The sequence below is a fragment of the Sinohyriopsis cumingii genome, chromosome 8 (genome assembly GCF_028554795.1).
Source record: "Sinohyriopsis cumingii isolate HCF-2022 chromosome 8, ASM2855479v2, whole genome shotgun sequence".
Taxonomy (NCBI): Eukaryota; Metazoa; Mollusca; class Bivalvia; order Unionida; family Unionidae; genus Sinohyriopsis; species Sinohyriopsis cumingii.
The window spans coordinates 17,359,208-17,375,741 of record NC_142968.1 but is presented as its reverse complement, the minus strand read 5'-3'; the positions used below and the strand labels follow the sequence as shown (position 1 = coordinate 17,375,741).

Sequence of the window (16,534 nt, the reverse complement as noted above, 5' to 3'; positions counted from 1 at the left end):
TGCTTTTTCATTTATTCAATTCTGTAATTGTTACCAAATACGCAATGCCTTAGGTGTCGGTGAACATTTTAAGCGTTCCATACGTTTGGGATCCTCTGTTGTATTGAGTGATGTTAAGTTTGCTTATCAGTTATTGAATAAGAGTTTTCTGCGGTTTTCCTCAACTCTTTTTATAGGAATGCAGGCTAGAAGTGCCCTAGTTCATGTAAAAACTTCCACATTTTCGGAAGATACAGTTAGGATGAATGATCTGGACAATCTGTATCCTTTGAGGTGATAATCCAATAGGCAATGTTTCTGTCTTCTACAAGTAAATACAGCATCCTAGTTCTTGATTCAATTACAATGGTACACATGCTTTTGTTCATGAAGCTCAGATGTAAACAATTTAATGTCATACGGTAATTATGTGAGGCTCAAAAACGCCATTAAAATACAAATCTGTTTTCAACTACAATCGAATTTCTTTCAGATGTGCTGTATAACCTATCGAGTAGTCACGAGGTTTGCGCGGGTTGTTATGGCGCACCATCAGAATTTCAAGCACACAAATGCAATAATGGCATAATCGTCTGCAAGGCCGGATCGGTACGTGACTATAATTACTGTGAGAAGCAAAGAACGGTGACTTGTTAGAATATTGCTTTTAGAAACCTTTAAGTCTATTATCAAAACACTTATCCAATAATAGTATCGTGGATATTATCATCTCAGCCGTCCAAACTCTAGACGGAATAGTTTCTCCATGATGTTAAGTGGTATTTTATTTCTGGCTTTAAATCCTTTTTGGGCTTGAGGTTGTACAGGCTGATAGTGAAATTAGCGAACAACTATATTTTGAATTAAATTTAGTATCTGGAAGTGAAAGCAATGGATATAAGTTTGCATTAGATTTGGAGATATGCAAATGAATTCGGCCCCGGGGTGTTATCCTTTGGATCTGGTACTTACCCACAGGGTCATACTGTCTAAACTATTGAGATTTTCATATTGTAGTCATACACACATACTGGAAATGCACATGACTATTCAGATATGCAACCGATATTAAGAAAACATATTGTGTAATTTGCTTTGCCTTGAGCTGTTGTGGCCAGTGTTGTCAATAGCTACATTCATGATATGTTTGTTTGAAGGTAAGTGGATATCGTGATGTACGTAGGTAACGAATACGATGCTGGAAATCATCATGACTCGTTTATACGTCAACTGGCAGGCCCGATGATTGCAGAAGTATTCCCATTTACTCATCACTCTCCTCCCTTGCCCTCGACTTGAAACTTTGCGACTGTAATTACACTGAGAATCTGTTAGGAGTGCCAAGAAAATAATATGGTACAAATACCCAAATTAATTGCGGTTGAGCGCAACGTAGGAAGGATGCATGCTTACATCTTGCCAAGACATACTGCGTCATTATTTTCCATTGACTGAAGCTGTGAAGGAGGGCATGATTATGTAGTGTCATGCCTAAATTTGCGAATATTGTCCAATGAATGCATTTCAAGAATGCTGCAAGATAACTTCGTTCAAATGGATAAATTCGGAATAAAATAATTTATGATGCTTGGAAGATATATAATCGGAATATAAAAATGTAGCATTGTTAGTGGATGCATCCTGATTAGGAAAGGGGCATAATCATGTCCCAGCGATACATACAGTTTGTAGTTTTGTCAGATGAATGCAATATCGGACGCTGCACGATCATTTCGTGCTAATGCCTAAAACAGAAATTACTGTCGGATAAATGCAATTGACGAAAGCTGCATTGATAGTGTCTTCCGAATACCTAAATCTGCCTATTGTCTGATGAATGAAAATTAGGATGTTTGCAAATTTCTGTTTTGCCAATTGCTAAAGTATGCATTAGTTACGGACGAATGCCAGTTGAGAAACCTTATAATATGTAATGTTAAGACCTAAATTCGTCATTCGTTCTGAATGAATGCAACTCTGACTACATGATTATAAACTCACAATACACAATTACACCAGTATGGGAGGATTAATCCATTTATGAATGATGCATGTTAAAGACGTTCGAATTCCTAATGTGAGCATTATTGCTGGATGAATTCATTGTAGGGCGGTCACATGATTATGTCTTGCATATTTAAATTTGCCAGTTACTTGCCGATAGGTTATACTTAGATGTAAGATCCTTGTGCCAATTCTTAAACTTTCCATTGCTTTCGGTCCAGTTCAACTTAGGAAAGCTGCATGATATGCAAATAAAATTTATCAAGGCTGAATGAGTATGTAATGTCAATAGCTACATAGACTATCTAAGGATGCATCGAAAATTAGATAGCCTGCGTGATCGTGTCTTGTCAATAACTAATTTGGGAATTAATGTTTGATGGATCCAACATATGAAAACCGAATGATCATACCATTTTAGTACCTAATTAGCCATTTGTTTAGGAGTTTAATGTGTTTTTTTTCTTCTGAGTTTATCGTGGTAGAAAATGTCAGTTCCAGAATCACACAGTAAGTAAAGCCGAAGTGTGTGGCGGAAACTGACATGTTATACAATAATAAACTCAGAAAACAACATTTAACGATACACTTATAATTTCAATTATTTATAGTTTATCAATTTGTTATTTATATTTTGCTCTTTTCAATATATTTTGTATCAGTTTTATAGCCCTATTTCTGCGTATGCATTCTCTTCGAGGGCTACTGTTATGAAACTATATAAAGAACAATGGATTATCTATCATTAACGTAATAGCTACTTCAGTATCAAAGAAGTAATTCAACCAATGGTAGGCGAGATAAGGTTCTGAACATTCCACAGTATGGTCATAATATTTTATTGAAATTGACACGAGTTATGAGTAGAAGCCCAATGCCACATAAACAAAGGTGTTGTTTTGTTGGACGTAAAAATAACTCTGCGATTTTATATCTCATAGATGAGTTCAACATGACCAATACGGCTCATTATTCTCTAGAGTCTTAAGTAACCATTTTTCATTTCCTTAAATCACTTTATTTGTTTGTTAACAGGTTAGGCTACCTACCGGGGCTAATCACAAATGAAATAAGACTATCGTTAAGATTATATTAATTTGGATTCAAGTATGAAACAAATAAGACGTCAACATTGAAAATCATGATGGGGATGGCGGGATCTATCACCGACCCACCTCCCACATCGTATAAATTTAGGCGTCTTAGACTGTAGGAATATCGGTTAAATTGTTATGTTAGTCTTTGAACAGCCCTCTTCCAAAATTCCTATATCAGTTTAAGTATAGTTTTAATTTCATTCGTATCAATCCGCATGACCAAATTCTATCGTAGATTTAGATAAAATCGTCTTAGAAAGAATGATTTTAAGAAACTAAATCAAGTGTTTGATTCTGTCAAAATCATTTTATCAAATTCTGAGAATACGGTATTACGGCAAGCATTATTTATCAGTGTTTACCTGATTTACCTTGCACGTTGTTCTGTTTACAGAAGTTTGTGTAAAGTCGTTCTCCATATTGTTACAGAAATAAACACCAGTTGGCCTGATCACATGGAAATTTTCATTACATTTGCCAACGAATGCAATTGCAATTATTTCATATAAATCCAACGGAGGAAGTCCGTAAAAAAGTCGTCAAAATATTTAAATTTGTCATTTTTTCCTTAAAATTCCTAGCTTGAAAGGATGCTTGATCATACCGAGCCAATACCTAAATCTATCATGTGTGTCGAATGAATGAAACTCATCAATAATGCGTGGTCATGTGCTGCCAATACCTAATTATTCAAATGTATTGTATGATGATTATAACAATAACAAAATTAGCCATTTTTGTCAAGATGTCTGTCCATGTCATTCCAATACCTAAATTGACCATTATTTTCGGATGAAATCAACGTAGGAATGATATATAATTAGGTCGTGATAAAATCTCAATTCGTTGTCGAAATGTACCGAAAAAGATGTATGGTTGTTTATGCCAATACTTTAAGTTGTCAATATCATCGAATGAATGAAATTTAAGGAAAGAGTCTTTTCTTAATTTTTTAAAACCCGTTGTAAAATGAAATACGCGTAATCTCGTTTGTAGTGGTGCTGCTTTACACTGGAAACATGCTAGAGGTTAAACCTCCCCTGTGTCAGTCTTAAAATAATGTTTTTATTGTTGTATTATTGCATCACACTAACTTAAGCATGCACTTTAGTGTACATTGCATACAACAAATTCACGCGTGCCCATGTGTTCCCTTGAACTGTTTCTGTATTTGTTTGAAAATGAAATAGAAACTAAGAAAGGATTAAATTTCAGTTCTATTTAAAAATGAGCTTTTGAGTTGCATTTCACAAACATGCACTGTTCGAAAACAATTGTATATTATTAAGAAAATAAATATCTTAAAAGATGATTTTAAATACAGAGAGAGAGAGAGAGTAATTTACATCAAAAGCAATGTACTAGGATGATGCGGCTGGGATTAGATCATAAAAAAGCAAATGAAAGCAATTTCGTAAAAGAAACGAGCAGCAGGGAAGTTGTACAGACCAGTGGTTCCAGACCAAATAAGCCTTCCTACGAGAACATTTCCCGTAGAAGCCTCAGAAAGCCAAAATAAGCCTTCCTACGAAAATTAATTTGCGTAAATTCACTCCCGATTGCAATTTTTTGTGTGCAAATTCAATGATTCTAGACAAGTAAAAAAAGGGGGGGGGGGGGGGAATTTATTCTGGTGTCGATGAAGTTTGCAAAGTTTGGCTGCGGATCCTAATTTTACCTCGCATTAAAACAATATAGTTGAAAATAATATGAGTCCGAAAGCTAGTACAGTTGGAGAGCCTCATTCTGCCAGATTAGCGCGAGAGCAATTAGCGGCATTAAAGAAGCTTATCCCGACAAAACAATTATTCAAGAGAAATGTTCGTGGTTACGAAGATGTGCAACATGGAATTGCCGAGGAATCATCGAAATGGTTGAAGCCAGTTACCGGAACAATCGAGCAAGTTGTATTTGGTGACGAAAAAGATCCAGATACCAGGAAAAAGGGAATTTTTCCTATGTTGAAAGGTATTGAGGAACAATCACGAACATTACCCGAGCGATTAGCAATAGCAGCAGCAGCACAACAGGGGCAACTTGCAATTGATTCTGGAGCAAGTAATGGAAAACCTAAAGTAGGAAAACCGGGAGTAAAAAAAGGGAAGTTTAGTATCGAGAATTTAAGAGAAAATTTCACCGATGAGGGATGGGAAATAATATCACGACCGCTCTCGACACTGTATTCCATAGATCGAATTGGTCAATTTGCGGAAGATATGTTTAGTATTCGAAATGAATATTTGACTGCAATAGGAAAAAAAAGATACGGAACTCGTGATAATTGGTACAACATGGTATATAAAGTTTACTCGGGAAAAACACATGTGAGTATGGTAACGGATCCGCGCTACAGGAGATTTTTAGAAGCAGCAAAAGACACACAAAGATATAATAAGCAAGTAGCAGAAGAAAGAAAACAACTGGAGAAGGAAAGAAAACAACAGGAGAAGGAAGAAAAAGCTAAAACACGAAGAAGAAAAGTAATACCACAGGAAGAGGATATTCAACCACAGGAAGAAGATATTCAACCACAGGAATTAGGAGCTAGACCAAAAGAAAAAATTCCACCTCAGAAAAAAGAGAGAAAATCAAGAAGGAAAAAAGATCAGAGTGATCAAGAACAAGTAACTCAACCAAGCGAATATAAACCATCTGTGGGTAGTAGTTCGTTTGTAATTGATCCTAAATTACCCGCAGATAATTATTTGAACAAGAATTTGTTGCATTTACTCAGTAACGATGGTTCAAGAATTCAGATGGCTGCGGATGATTCTCTGGTAAATAAAAGATTTTTTTTGAAAAAAGATATTGCTGATAAAGTCAAAGAATTTGATTGGCTGGCTATAATTTATTTTGGTAGTTTAGGAAAACCAATAAAATATTCTGATGAAAATTTTATAAAATTTGTATCGGATGTTAATATGTATAAAAAATCATTAATAACATTTTCGTCACCTACAGTGGCGAGTGACACGTTAATCCCCATGATCCCCCCCCCCTTCCTTTTACTCCCCTTTAGAACAATCACTTAAGAGTGATAGTCCTTTTTCCTCCCCTTTTGATCTTCGCCATCCCTCCCTTTCTCCTACAATATATCCAAGGGGGGGTCCTGCAGAGCGCCCCATTTGGCGCCCCCCACCTCCAGAACCAACATCGACAAACTGGAAACCACAGGAACTTTCACCCAAAGAAAAATGGAATGTTCCGAGAGATGAGCACCCTGCTGCTAGAAGCCGCGATCCTCAACAATTACCATATTCGCCAATGACGTCGCCACCGACGTCGTCAGGGACATCACCAGGGTCATCTTCAACGCCGTCAGACGAAGTATTCCGCGTAACGCCATTGCAATCTCCAGAACCAAAAACAGGAAGCGGATATACCGTTTGCCCTGACAGCGTTGTCAACGATGTATCTCGCCTTGAGGTATTAATCGGAGGAAAACGAGCCGGAAATAACTCTCGCGAAGTAATTAACGAAGCCTCAGATATTTGTCAGCGATTATTCCGCGGTGGCATCATTAATTCTCACATTTACAAGGAACTTGTCGATGAGCTCATCGATTAAAACAACACAATTGAAATAACATGATTGTTCACAAACATCAGCGCAGACCTAAACAGGTCCGCATAGTAAACTCTAGATTGCCCGTGTACAAATATATACACGGCAATGGATTCGGCGATATCATTGGAAGTCTCGTTACGCGAGTAATACCTAAAATCGGACCCACAATCAAACAATTCGCGTCAAAAGCAATAGGAAAGATCGGCGAGACTGCTATCTCTGGTATCGGTAATTTGGCCAGTAAAGGCTTCAATGCTGTCAAAAGTAAAATATTAAATTTAGTGCGCAAAAAACAACTCGTCAAATTACCTATCACCAGAGAAATGCCACCCGAAGTCAGTAAAGCCATAAACGACGCAGCAAATAAAAAAATAAATGATCTCGCAAAGGAAGTTGCTAAGACAAATCTAGCAAAGGAAGTTGCTAAGACAAATCTCGCAAATGAAGTTGCTAATACAAGTTTTATTTCAGGCAGTGGTCTTCGTTTTAGATGATATTCTTAATAATAAATGTTCGCACAAGTGTCAAATGAAGTGTTTGACATGGATGAGCCTGTAGGCAGAGACACATCCGTGCGAGATTTCCAGTATTTCTCGTACGATGCAGTTGAACCAAATACACCTAATCGCTTGGAAATTCAAGTCCACGATACAACAAGATATTTTCTTCCATCTGAGGCATATATTGAAGTTGTTGGGAGAATTGTAAAGGAAGATAATACCAACTACGATCTAGATTTTGGTGTTGGGTTTGTCAACAACGGCATCATGGCATTATTCAAGAGCGCCACTTACATGATCGACGGAAGAGAGATCGAATCAATTACGGACAACGTTGATATAGCAACGACGATTATAGGCCTAGCGAGATACTCGGATGATTTTACCAGGTCAGCCGGTCCTAGTATGATGTTCGCCAAGGATAATTCCAATAACCCGGAACATTCCCCGTATGTTATAGGCAGACCGCAAAATCTCGCTGGTAATGCCGCCGCCACCAACGTCGATGTAGTACTCGGCCCCAATCCCGATTACAACCTTGGATTTGCCACGAGAAGAGCTATGTTAAGTGGAGTTGAACGAAGATTTTCCTGTGCAATTCCGCTATCTCACATTTTTGGATTTTGCAGGCATTTCAGAAAAGTTATTTACGGAGCAAAACACACGATAACTTTCGTTCGAGACGCTGCTGGCAATGACAAAGCCATCTGGCGAGATCCCGGTGATGCAGGCAAGGTAATCCTAACTAAATTTACCTTGTGGATGCCAGCGATAACTCCATCGATGCTTGAGGAAGAAAAATTATTATCATTCATGAATCAAGGTGGAAAATCCGTCATGTCCTGGTTGACAACGATGACTGACTCCTGCGATGTTAATATCAACGGAATATTTACCTGGCGAATTGCGTCACAACAAGGTGTTTCGGCACCTAGACATATCTTTGTTGCCCTTCAAAGCACAGATAGATATAATCAAAATCGCAGTCACATGATATTTGATAATTTCGATGCAACAAATGTATCACTGAGAATAAACGGTCAGCAAGAACCATCAGAGGAAATAGCCATCGATTTTGACAACTATTCGACTGCCCGCGCGTATCATCGATTGCTAAGTTTCATGGGCCGCGATCAAAATATCGATACCGGATTGCAAATATCACAGTTGGATTTTAATAAACTTTATCCTATCTATTACTTTCCCCTGGAGCATCTCGATTTGGTAAAACAATCCGTTGTCGATATCCATTTCAAAGCTAGAATTAACACAGCCGGAGCAGCAAGAGCCATCGCGGTAATTCTCAGCGATAGAACAATGATCTTGGAAGGCATCAGTGGCAGAATGAGAGTCATCGATGCTCCTGTCGAGAACATGTGACAAATTCTAAATTTAGATTAAGCGATTATTAATATGCCATACGAACACGTCAGTGTAACTCTGACCCCAGGTCAGATGAAAAAACTCCAAACAGCGATATCAAAGCGATGCGGTATGAAATTAACACTGAAAAACGATCAGATTCACGGTGGGCCTAACAAACTGTCGCTAACTAGAGGTCAACGTGAACGATTTACCAAGGCCAAATCAGCAAATTCTGGCGTTCATGTGAGCCTTTCCATAGGCGCCATCAGAGATATGGTCAAAACAGGCGGATTTCTTCCTTTTCTCCCTCTGATAAAAATGGCCCTTCCGATTATTGGAAAGACATTAGGATTAGGCGCGCTCTCGGGCATAGGTTCCAAATTAGGAGAAAAAGTGGTGGGAGGACGATACGGTAAAAAAAAGGGAGGATTATTTCCCGCCTTCTCTCCCCTAATCGCGAAAATGTTGCAAAAACAACAAAAAGGATCAGGCCTTTATCTAAGACGCCCCCCATACGGATCCGGCCTAAGATTAGCACGGCCTATTCAAATTTAGATTTACTTAGCGAAGCAAGGAAAAAAAAAATAAAATTTTTCAGAGGCGTATTTATGCGGGATCAACTACCAGAAAAACCAAACCCTACCGAGACAGGAATAATAAATCTCGATAAAAATACCGGCCCTGGAACACACTGGGTTGCCTACGCGATTAATCCTCGCGAAGTTATTTACTTTGATTCGTATGGATTAGCACCACCGAAAGAATTTATCAACTACGTGTCAAAACTGAAACTTCCGGTTTGGTATTCGACTCTTCCAACACAGACATTAGCGGATCCGCCAATATGCGGCCCTGAATCAATTAACGTCCTCGATGCAATTTCAAAATCATCCGGTCCGTATCACAAAATTGTATTTGAATACGCCGTAGATAAATATCATGGTTGATATTTACGGTAGATTTATCTACAGGAAGGAAAAAGCAGAACTGACTGACGTCGATCTATCAAAGTTCGCAACCAAGAGCGATATTAACAATCTTCTATCGCTGTCAGAGGTGGACCCTGGCGAAGTTGCTGTTTTTCAAAATACCGAAGGGCGATTACACACCAGCAACGTGAAAATAACTGATATAATCAAGCGAGACGAATATAATGATCATATTAGTCAGTTTACTCGTCAATCGGAGATGGTATTAAAATCTATTGCTGATATTACCGATATTATCGCGGTATTACCACTAAAGGCCAATATCGCGGATGTGGAAAAATCCGACAAGGAGTTATCAGCAACGTTGCTTCTGAAGGCTGATAAAGCATTACACGACGATCTTCAGGACAAAGTGACAAAAAGATTTACCAAGCTAACTAACGATCTTAAAAAACTAGATGATACATCAAAAAATCTCAGTAAAAAACTCGACGAGGATATAAAAAAATTCATCGAAACCTCCTCAACTACACATAACGACCTCAACGAGAAAACAAAGAAAATAAACGAAGATATCGCCCAAACCAACAGAGAGATTGAATCGGCACGTGCATTAATATTTCAAAAAGCTGATAGAACATCACATAACGACCTCAGCGAGAAAGTAAAATCCATCAACGAGGAAATTACCAAAATAAATACCGCGATGGGTCAGAAAATCGATAGAACATCACATAATGATCTTACCCAGAAAACAAAGAAAATAAACGAAGAAATCGCCCAAACCAACAGAGATATTGAATCGGCACGTGCATTAATATTTCAAAAAGCTGATAGAACATCACATAACGACCTCAGCGAGAAAGTAAAATCCATCAACGAAGAAATCGCCCAAATCAACAAAGATATTGAATCGGCACGTGCATTAATATTTCAAAAAACCGATAGAACATCACACAGCGATCTCATCGAGAGAGTAAAATCCATTAACGAGGAAATTACCAAAATAAATATCTCGTTAGGTCAGAGAGCAACAATCGACGATCTCAACAAAAAAATCAGCGAGGAAATTAATAAACTCAGCGATCTTGTTGTTCCCGAATTTACTAAGGGGTTTAACGCGATGCGTGAATCGACAGATGAGAAAATAAAAAAAATCAACGAGGATCTTCTCGACGCATCTACAAAAATTAGCGATATTAACACAAAAATATCACCACTGAATCTTCCAAAATTGGCACGTTTTCACGTGCCGGATCAGGTGGTAACAAAAAATCTTAACTGCAATGTGCCATTTGTGTTTAAGACATATAATTATACTTGGGACCCTAGACACAGTATCGGGTTTTATTTCACCGTGCCAATTACTGGCGTATATCGAGTATATGTTATCTCTGAGATAAAATTTAAGATACAAGGACAAAACCGTAAAATCCACGAATTTTATCCTGGATTTTTTATTGTTTCGCTAAGTGAAGATAGCGATATGGAATGCGATCTAGAACCACCAGACAGAACCACCACAGGACCGATTCCCTATTTTGTAATTTTCGAATATTTATCGGGATGGGAAACAGTTGGTATTCCGGGATAAACACAATTGGTAATCTGTAATTGTTATCGTAGATTAATAAATGACCGCATCGGATTACCGTTACAATCAAGCGCGATCATGGCAGGATTCGCTAAAAAAACTCCTCGACGAGTATCAGGTAAAAATAAAGAAATACCAGCGTAGATTAGTTATCATTGACGTCGCCGTGTACACGGTATCCGCGATAGTCGCTGGTGCTGGAATAATTTTATCCGCGGTAACAACGATAGCGCCAATCGTTGCAACGATAATAATCTCGTCAACAACAACAATCGCTGGTGTTCTCAATATCGTAGCGAAAAAGATATCCTCGTGCACGAGTGAGAAATTATCGTTGTACAAAAACAAACTAACCAAGATCAACGACGCGTATTCGAAATTATCATCGCTGCTTTCCGAGAGTCTCAATGATGGCGTTATCTCCGATCTAGAATTTTCGGCAATGATCAGTATTTACTCCGAGATTGAACAAATGAATATTAATAATGTCCGAACTAGCCCAGATCGTGACAAACACGACACCGCCGACAACGACGTTAATATCGTTAAGCTCAACTAAGCCAGAATTTAGCATCAATTTTCCAACACCAATTAGCGTCAAAGAAATTGCGTTAACACAATTGCGTGTCTACAACAGCTGGCCTAATGTTAGATCGACGTCGTTCGGTAAATTATCATCGAATAATTCGCTTGTTTTTGCCAATAAAATCAAACCCGATGGAACGCCAGATTGGATCGTCGTTGGCATACCAACAGGCAGTTACGAAATTGATCAGCTGGATAAGGAATTTACCACCAGAATATCAAATATAACCGGCGATGCTACTCCGGGAATAAAAATATCTGCGCACGATCCCACGCTGTCATCGATGATAGAAGTGAAATCACCATACATGGTAGATATTTACCAATCATCGATTAGGACCATATTAGGTTGGCCTGAAGTCGCACCTCTAGCAAAACCAAAAAAATCAGATTTTATTATTCCAGGTTGGTACGAGGAAGCTCCTCCAGAGCAACCGGAACCAAAAAAAGAAGATTTTACCACCGACGAAGGATGGTATGGAGATATCAAACACAAACCTCTGATCGATAGCGCCATCAACCTCATGAATAACCACAAAATTAACCTGGTAATATTCGCTTTTACTTTTATTAACGAAAGAATTCTCTCGTGGTTGCCTCTTCCTAAAATTCCCCCCGGTGTGAAAATCTTCGACGCTACCCACATTTACAGGATAATAGCCCCCATAGATGGTATCTTGGTAAGAAGAACCCTCGACGAATTTATTCAAGATCATACAATACAATTAAATTTATTGCGGGAATCCTTTCATGAATGCATCTTAAATAAATCAGGCTCATGTAGCGAAATTATCAAACGCGTGAAGATTTTAAATCAACTCGCGAATGATGTTGAATATTATCATGGTATGTTTATTCAGGCGATAGTCGACGATATATCAATTGCCGATTATGTTCTTCCTATTAGCAAATTCGAGTTGATCAAAAATTCAGGAGAAAAACAAAAATTCATGAGAGTATTTGGTTTAACCGAGGAAACGCTACCAAATTTCAAATTTCCCGATTATGATGTTGATAAAATGAGAAAATCTGTTACTGATACCATCGATGATTTATTTCCGAAGTTACATGCCGCGTGGACTAAAAAAATACAATCAGAATCGATTCTCAAACATAATAATGATCCCGCCGGGCAAGGGCGGCATATCTCGCCAGGTATCGTTAATATAACGGAAGTTATCGCGATTTATCTTCACGCGGATGTTGTCGAGGGCAGCTACAATGTTGATTCGTCAGAGTCAAATCAGGCACAACAGGGATTCATCTTGTATTCGTTTTCACCTAGCGCATCTCCTGGTTATTTGATAATAAAAGAGCCGGTGAATCCGTTTTATCTGCGATGTCATAATCGATTGTTGTCAAGGATAAATTTCAAATTGACGGATCAGAAAGGAAATTTGCTTGATATCCGAGGGGAAACTGTTAGTATCAATCTGCTGGTGAAATCGTAAATCCATCCGCCATGGAAAACAGGCCAAAAAAAATAAATAAAATCCAGGGAATTTTTTTAAAATTAATATATTTTTTTAATTTTTTTTTGTTGTTTGCGGAAAATATTCAGGAAAATTCAAGAGTCTGTGATTTCCTTGGCCTTGCTCTCATCGACAAGCTTTTTCAGTTGTCTGATGCGTGAACTTGTAATTTTTCTTGATTCATATTCGTCGGATAAAATCAATCTAGCTTTTTCCACTAGCGTAGATAATTTAACAAAATCCTCAATTTGATCATCGCTGACTGTTGCAAGCGATTGATACATCGCGATTTGGATCTTTTTTATTAATTTGTATTCGGATGGTAGCGTGTATTTGTATTCGAGTTTTCCTTGAATGATTGTTTCGAATTCGGATCGGATTTTACTCGTGTCCAACTCTGATGGAAGATTTATTTTTTTCTTCAGGTCATCGATAGCTTCGATGATGTTATTTATATTTTCTTCGTCCATGTTATATTAATTTTGTAATATTCAATTATTCTTCGTCGCTTTCCGAATCGAATATTATTGGTATATAAGAAAATTTGATCCAAGTGCCGAGATTGTAGGAAAATGTCGCATTGATTTTTCCTTCTGCCGCGAATTTCACCGAGCGTGAATTAATTTCATAATATTTCGCAGCTGCAGTCATCGATTCGAATATCATCTCCTCGCCCGTTTCCTGATTTATCGATTTGACCGCCCTGGCATATTTCGGATGTTTGCCAGTATTACCATATATACAATTTTCACTCGGAGTTACCGCGCGTAGATTGGATAGTTTATTATTGAGTTTGTTTCCGTCGATATGGTCAATGACCAAATTATTCTTGATGAGTCCGCGGAAACACTCGAATACAAACCGATGAAGGGCGTAATTTGTGGATCTTCTCTTTCCACCATTACTGAAGTTACATATCAAATAACCAGTATTACTAACATTACCAACATTTTTCTTCGTTCTGATATGTCTGACGGTACCATCGGATGATGCTTCGTAACCCTCGATCGTAGGATGCGATCTATACTCGTGTGTGATTTTCATTGCAGGAATCGTTGATTTCATTTCCATTATATAATAATTATCTGTCTAAATCATAATTTGCCTTGAATCGATTAATATAATCTTCTTCGCATGTTATCACCGACGAGGATCTTTTTTTGTAATATCTGAGCAATTCTCGATAATTTTTCCCTCCACAGGATAAACACAATCGAGTCTTTCCTCGCGTGCCAACTTGACAAACTAAACACCGCTGTGGTCCTTTACTGCCTCGTCGAATCGCATATATGTGAGCGCCACAATAATCGCCTCTGCAGGATTTGTCGCATGATTTTGTTGATCCGATTGGTATCCATTTGCACTGCATATTATAATTTAAATATTTGTCTAAAATATAATAATGGATATTTTTGATCTTGATGAGGCAGAATATATCATTCCTGAGGTTGATCGTGCCAAAAAAGAATTTTTCGATGATGGGGGGATTCATGTTTGGTCGACATGGAAAACTAACGCTGTTGATGCTACGATGAATCTGGAACGGGCCAAGAAGATAATCGAGCATATAAAAAACTCGCATTCCGAGGAGCGATTTATCTTTGGAATAAAATTTATTGCACAAATGCCTGACGACACTTGGATTATTCGCGATAAACGAGATCCCGTGCGTGGCGGTAAGAAAAATGTTGTTCTTGATAAAAATTCGAAGCCAGGATTATTATTGGGAATTGACGGTCCTTATTATGCTAGGGCATATCCATCTAGCGCTGTTGTCTATGGAATTTATCGGCTGAATAACAATCCAGATGCGAAAAATCTACCTGCGATGAAAGAATCACCGATGATAAATTGCGTTGCCGAGCGCGTTATCGAGCATATGAAAAACGCTCATCGCGGATCTGGTCTGACTCAGTTGAGGTTAGATAAAATTAACGCGTGGGCGAAGACGGTTGTTGATGGCGCATCGATTGATGATGTTGCTGTGTTGAGCAAGAAACTTAAATTTCCTATCACGGTGAAAACACTATCGGGAGAAATATTATACTCGTCGCCATATAAATCTCGAGGAGTACCAATCGAAATTGTTGATCATAATTCACATGCGTGGTCACAGTCAGTAATGATATTCCCGCGAGATCGGGTTGTTAAATTTTATCCTGTGGAAGGCGCAAAGGATAATTCTGATGCTATGTTCCGATATATCAAAATATTAGCCGCATCTGATCCGATATCGGTTTGGTTATTCTCGAGCGAAGAAAGGTATGATCAGTTTATCTTGCCTCGAGGGGATATTTATCGAGATGAAAAATTACATGAATCTATGAAAAATATCGCGGTGAAATATTCGTCAAATCCTGATCAGTTATTAACGAACTGCTTTACTGTTCCGTCTGTTGCTGCTCACGCTGCCAGAGAAAGAAATTCATGGAAACCTACGAGAAACGAATTTCTCGCTGATATTCAACTTAGCTGTATCGAATACGGCCATGGCGGATTGTGGAATACCAAATATTATTTCGAAGACATGATATCCGTTGACATGAGCGCGTGCTATCCTGGAAGTTTCCTAGGATACGGCGATTGTGCGGATTATTTTGCTAAATTTGGTCATCCCACCAACGAAATGACAAGGGTAGCAATTAACGGACCGTTACCTGATTTTGTCATGACCGGATTCGCTTGTGTCACTTCATTTGAGTTTGCTGAAAATTTACATAAAATTTGTTATATTTGGTTTGGTCGGCATTTATCTCAACGCAGATGGGTCCCTATAGTGTTATTGAGGTATATGCTGGATTCGTCAATGTTAATATCGTTGACGGTTAGCGAGGCAATTATATCATACAGGAAACAAACTGAAGTGTGGCTACCGACGGATTGTGAAAACGCGAAAGATATCGGAAGAAAAATAATTGGTAAATTTACTCAAGGAGGATCCGTTGATCATAAACACCGACACGCTAGATTGTTTATCAACGATGCCGAGATGGACTTTATTATCGCCGATACAGTGTCGCGAGGAATATTCTGCAACAGAGAAAATATTATCATTGACGGAGAAAAATTGGGTACCGTAATTAGCTATCTCGACGGAGAATCAGCGCAGTATACGCATTTGAGGTCTTCGATGCTCGCTTATGTGAGCATAAATTTACTGTCGATGATAAATAAATTTTCTGATATCGCGGTAAGGGTCGCAACGGACTCGTTTTATATCGATAAGAAATATCAGTATAGGCTAGAAAATTTAATCGCTGATGGTTCTTGGGGCACTTGGAGGATAAAAAACGAGGTTATTCTAGATTACTGTGAGGACGCCGATGTCGAAGATTGCGATAAATTTCATCGAGATAAATTTGAGGAAATATCGACGGCCGCATCTGCATTTGACCCGATTTCACGTAACAAATTCGTCTACATGAATGGTCCTGGTGGTAGC

At 38.3% G+C, this 16,534-nt stretch overlaps 2 protein-coding genes across 2 annotated transcripts in view; one reads left to right on the top strand and one right to left on the bottom strand.

The window, feature by feature from the left end:
* The window catches only part of LOC149793050 (properdin-like), a 220,677-nt gene that overhangs the window by 165,237 nt on the left and 38,906 nt on the right, over positions 1 to 16,534 (bottom strand). The gene's annotated exons all lie outside the window — the stretch shown is intronic.
* The window catches only part of LOC149793051 (uncharacterized), a 40,607-nt gene that overhangs the window by 6,128 nt on the left and 17,945 nt on the right, over positions 1 to 16,534 (top strand). Inside the window, exon 6 of the mRNA XM_089966277.1 lies at positions 473 to 588. Coding sequence (XP_089822403.1) covers positions 473 to 588 — 116 coding nt within the window. The remainder of the gene's footprint in view (positions 1 to 472; positions 589 to 16,534) is intronic.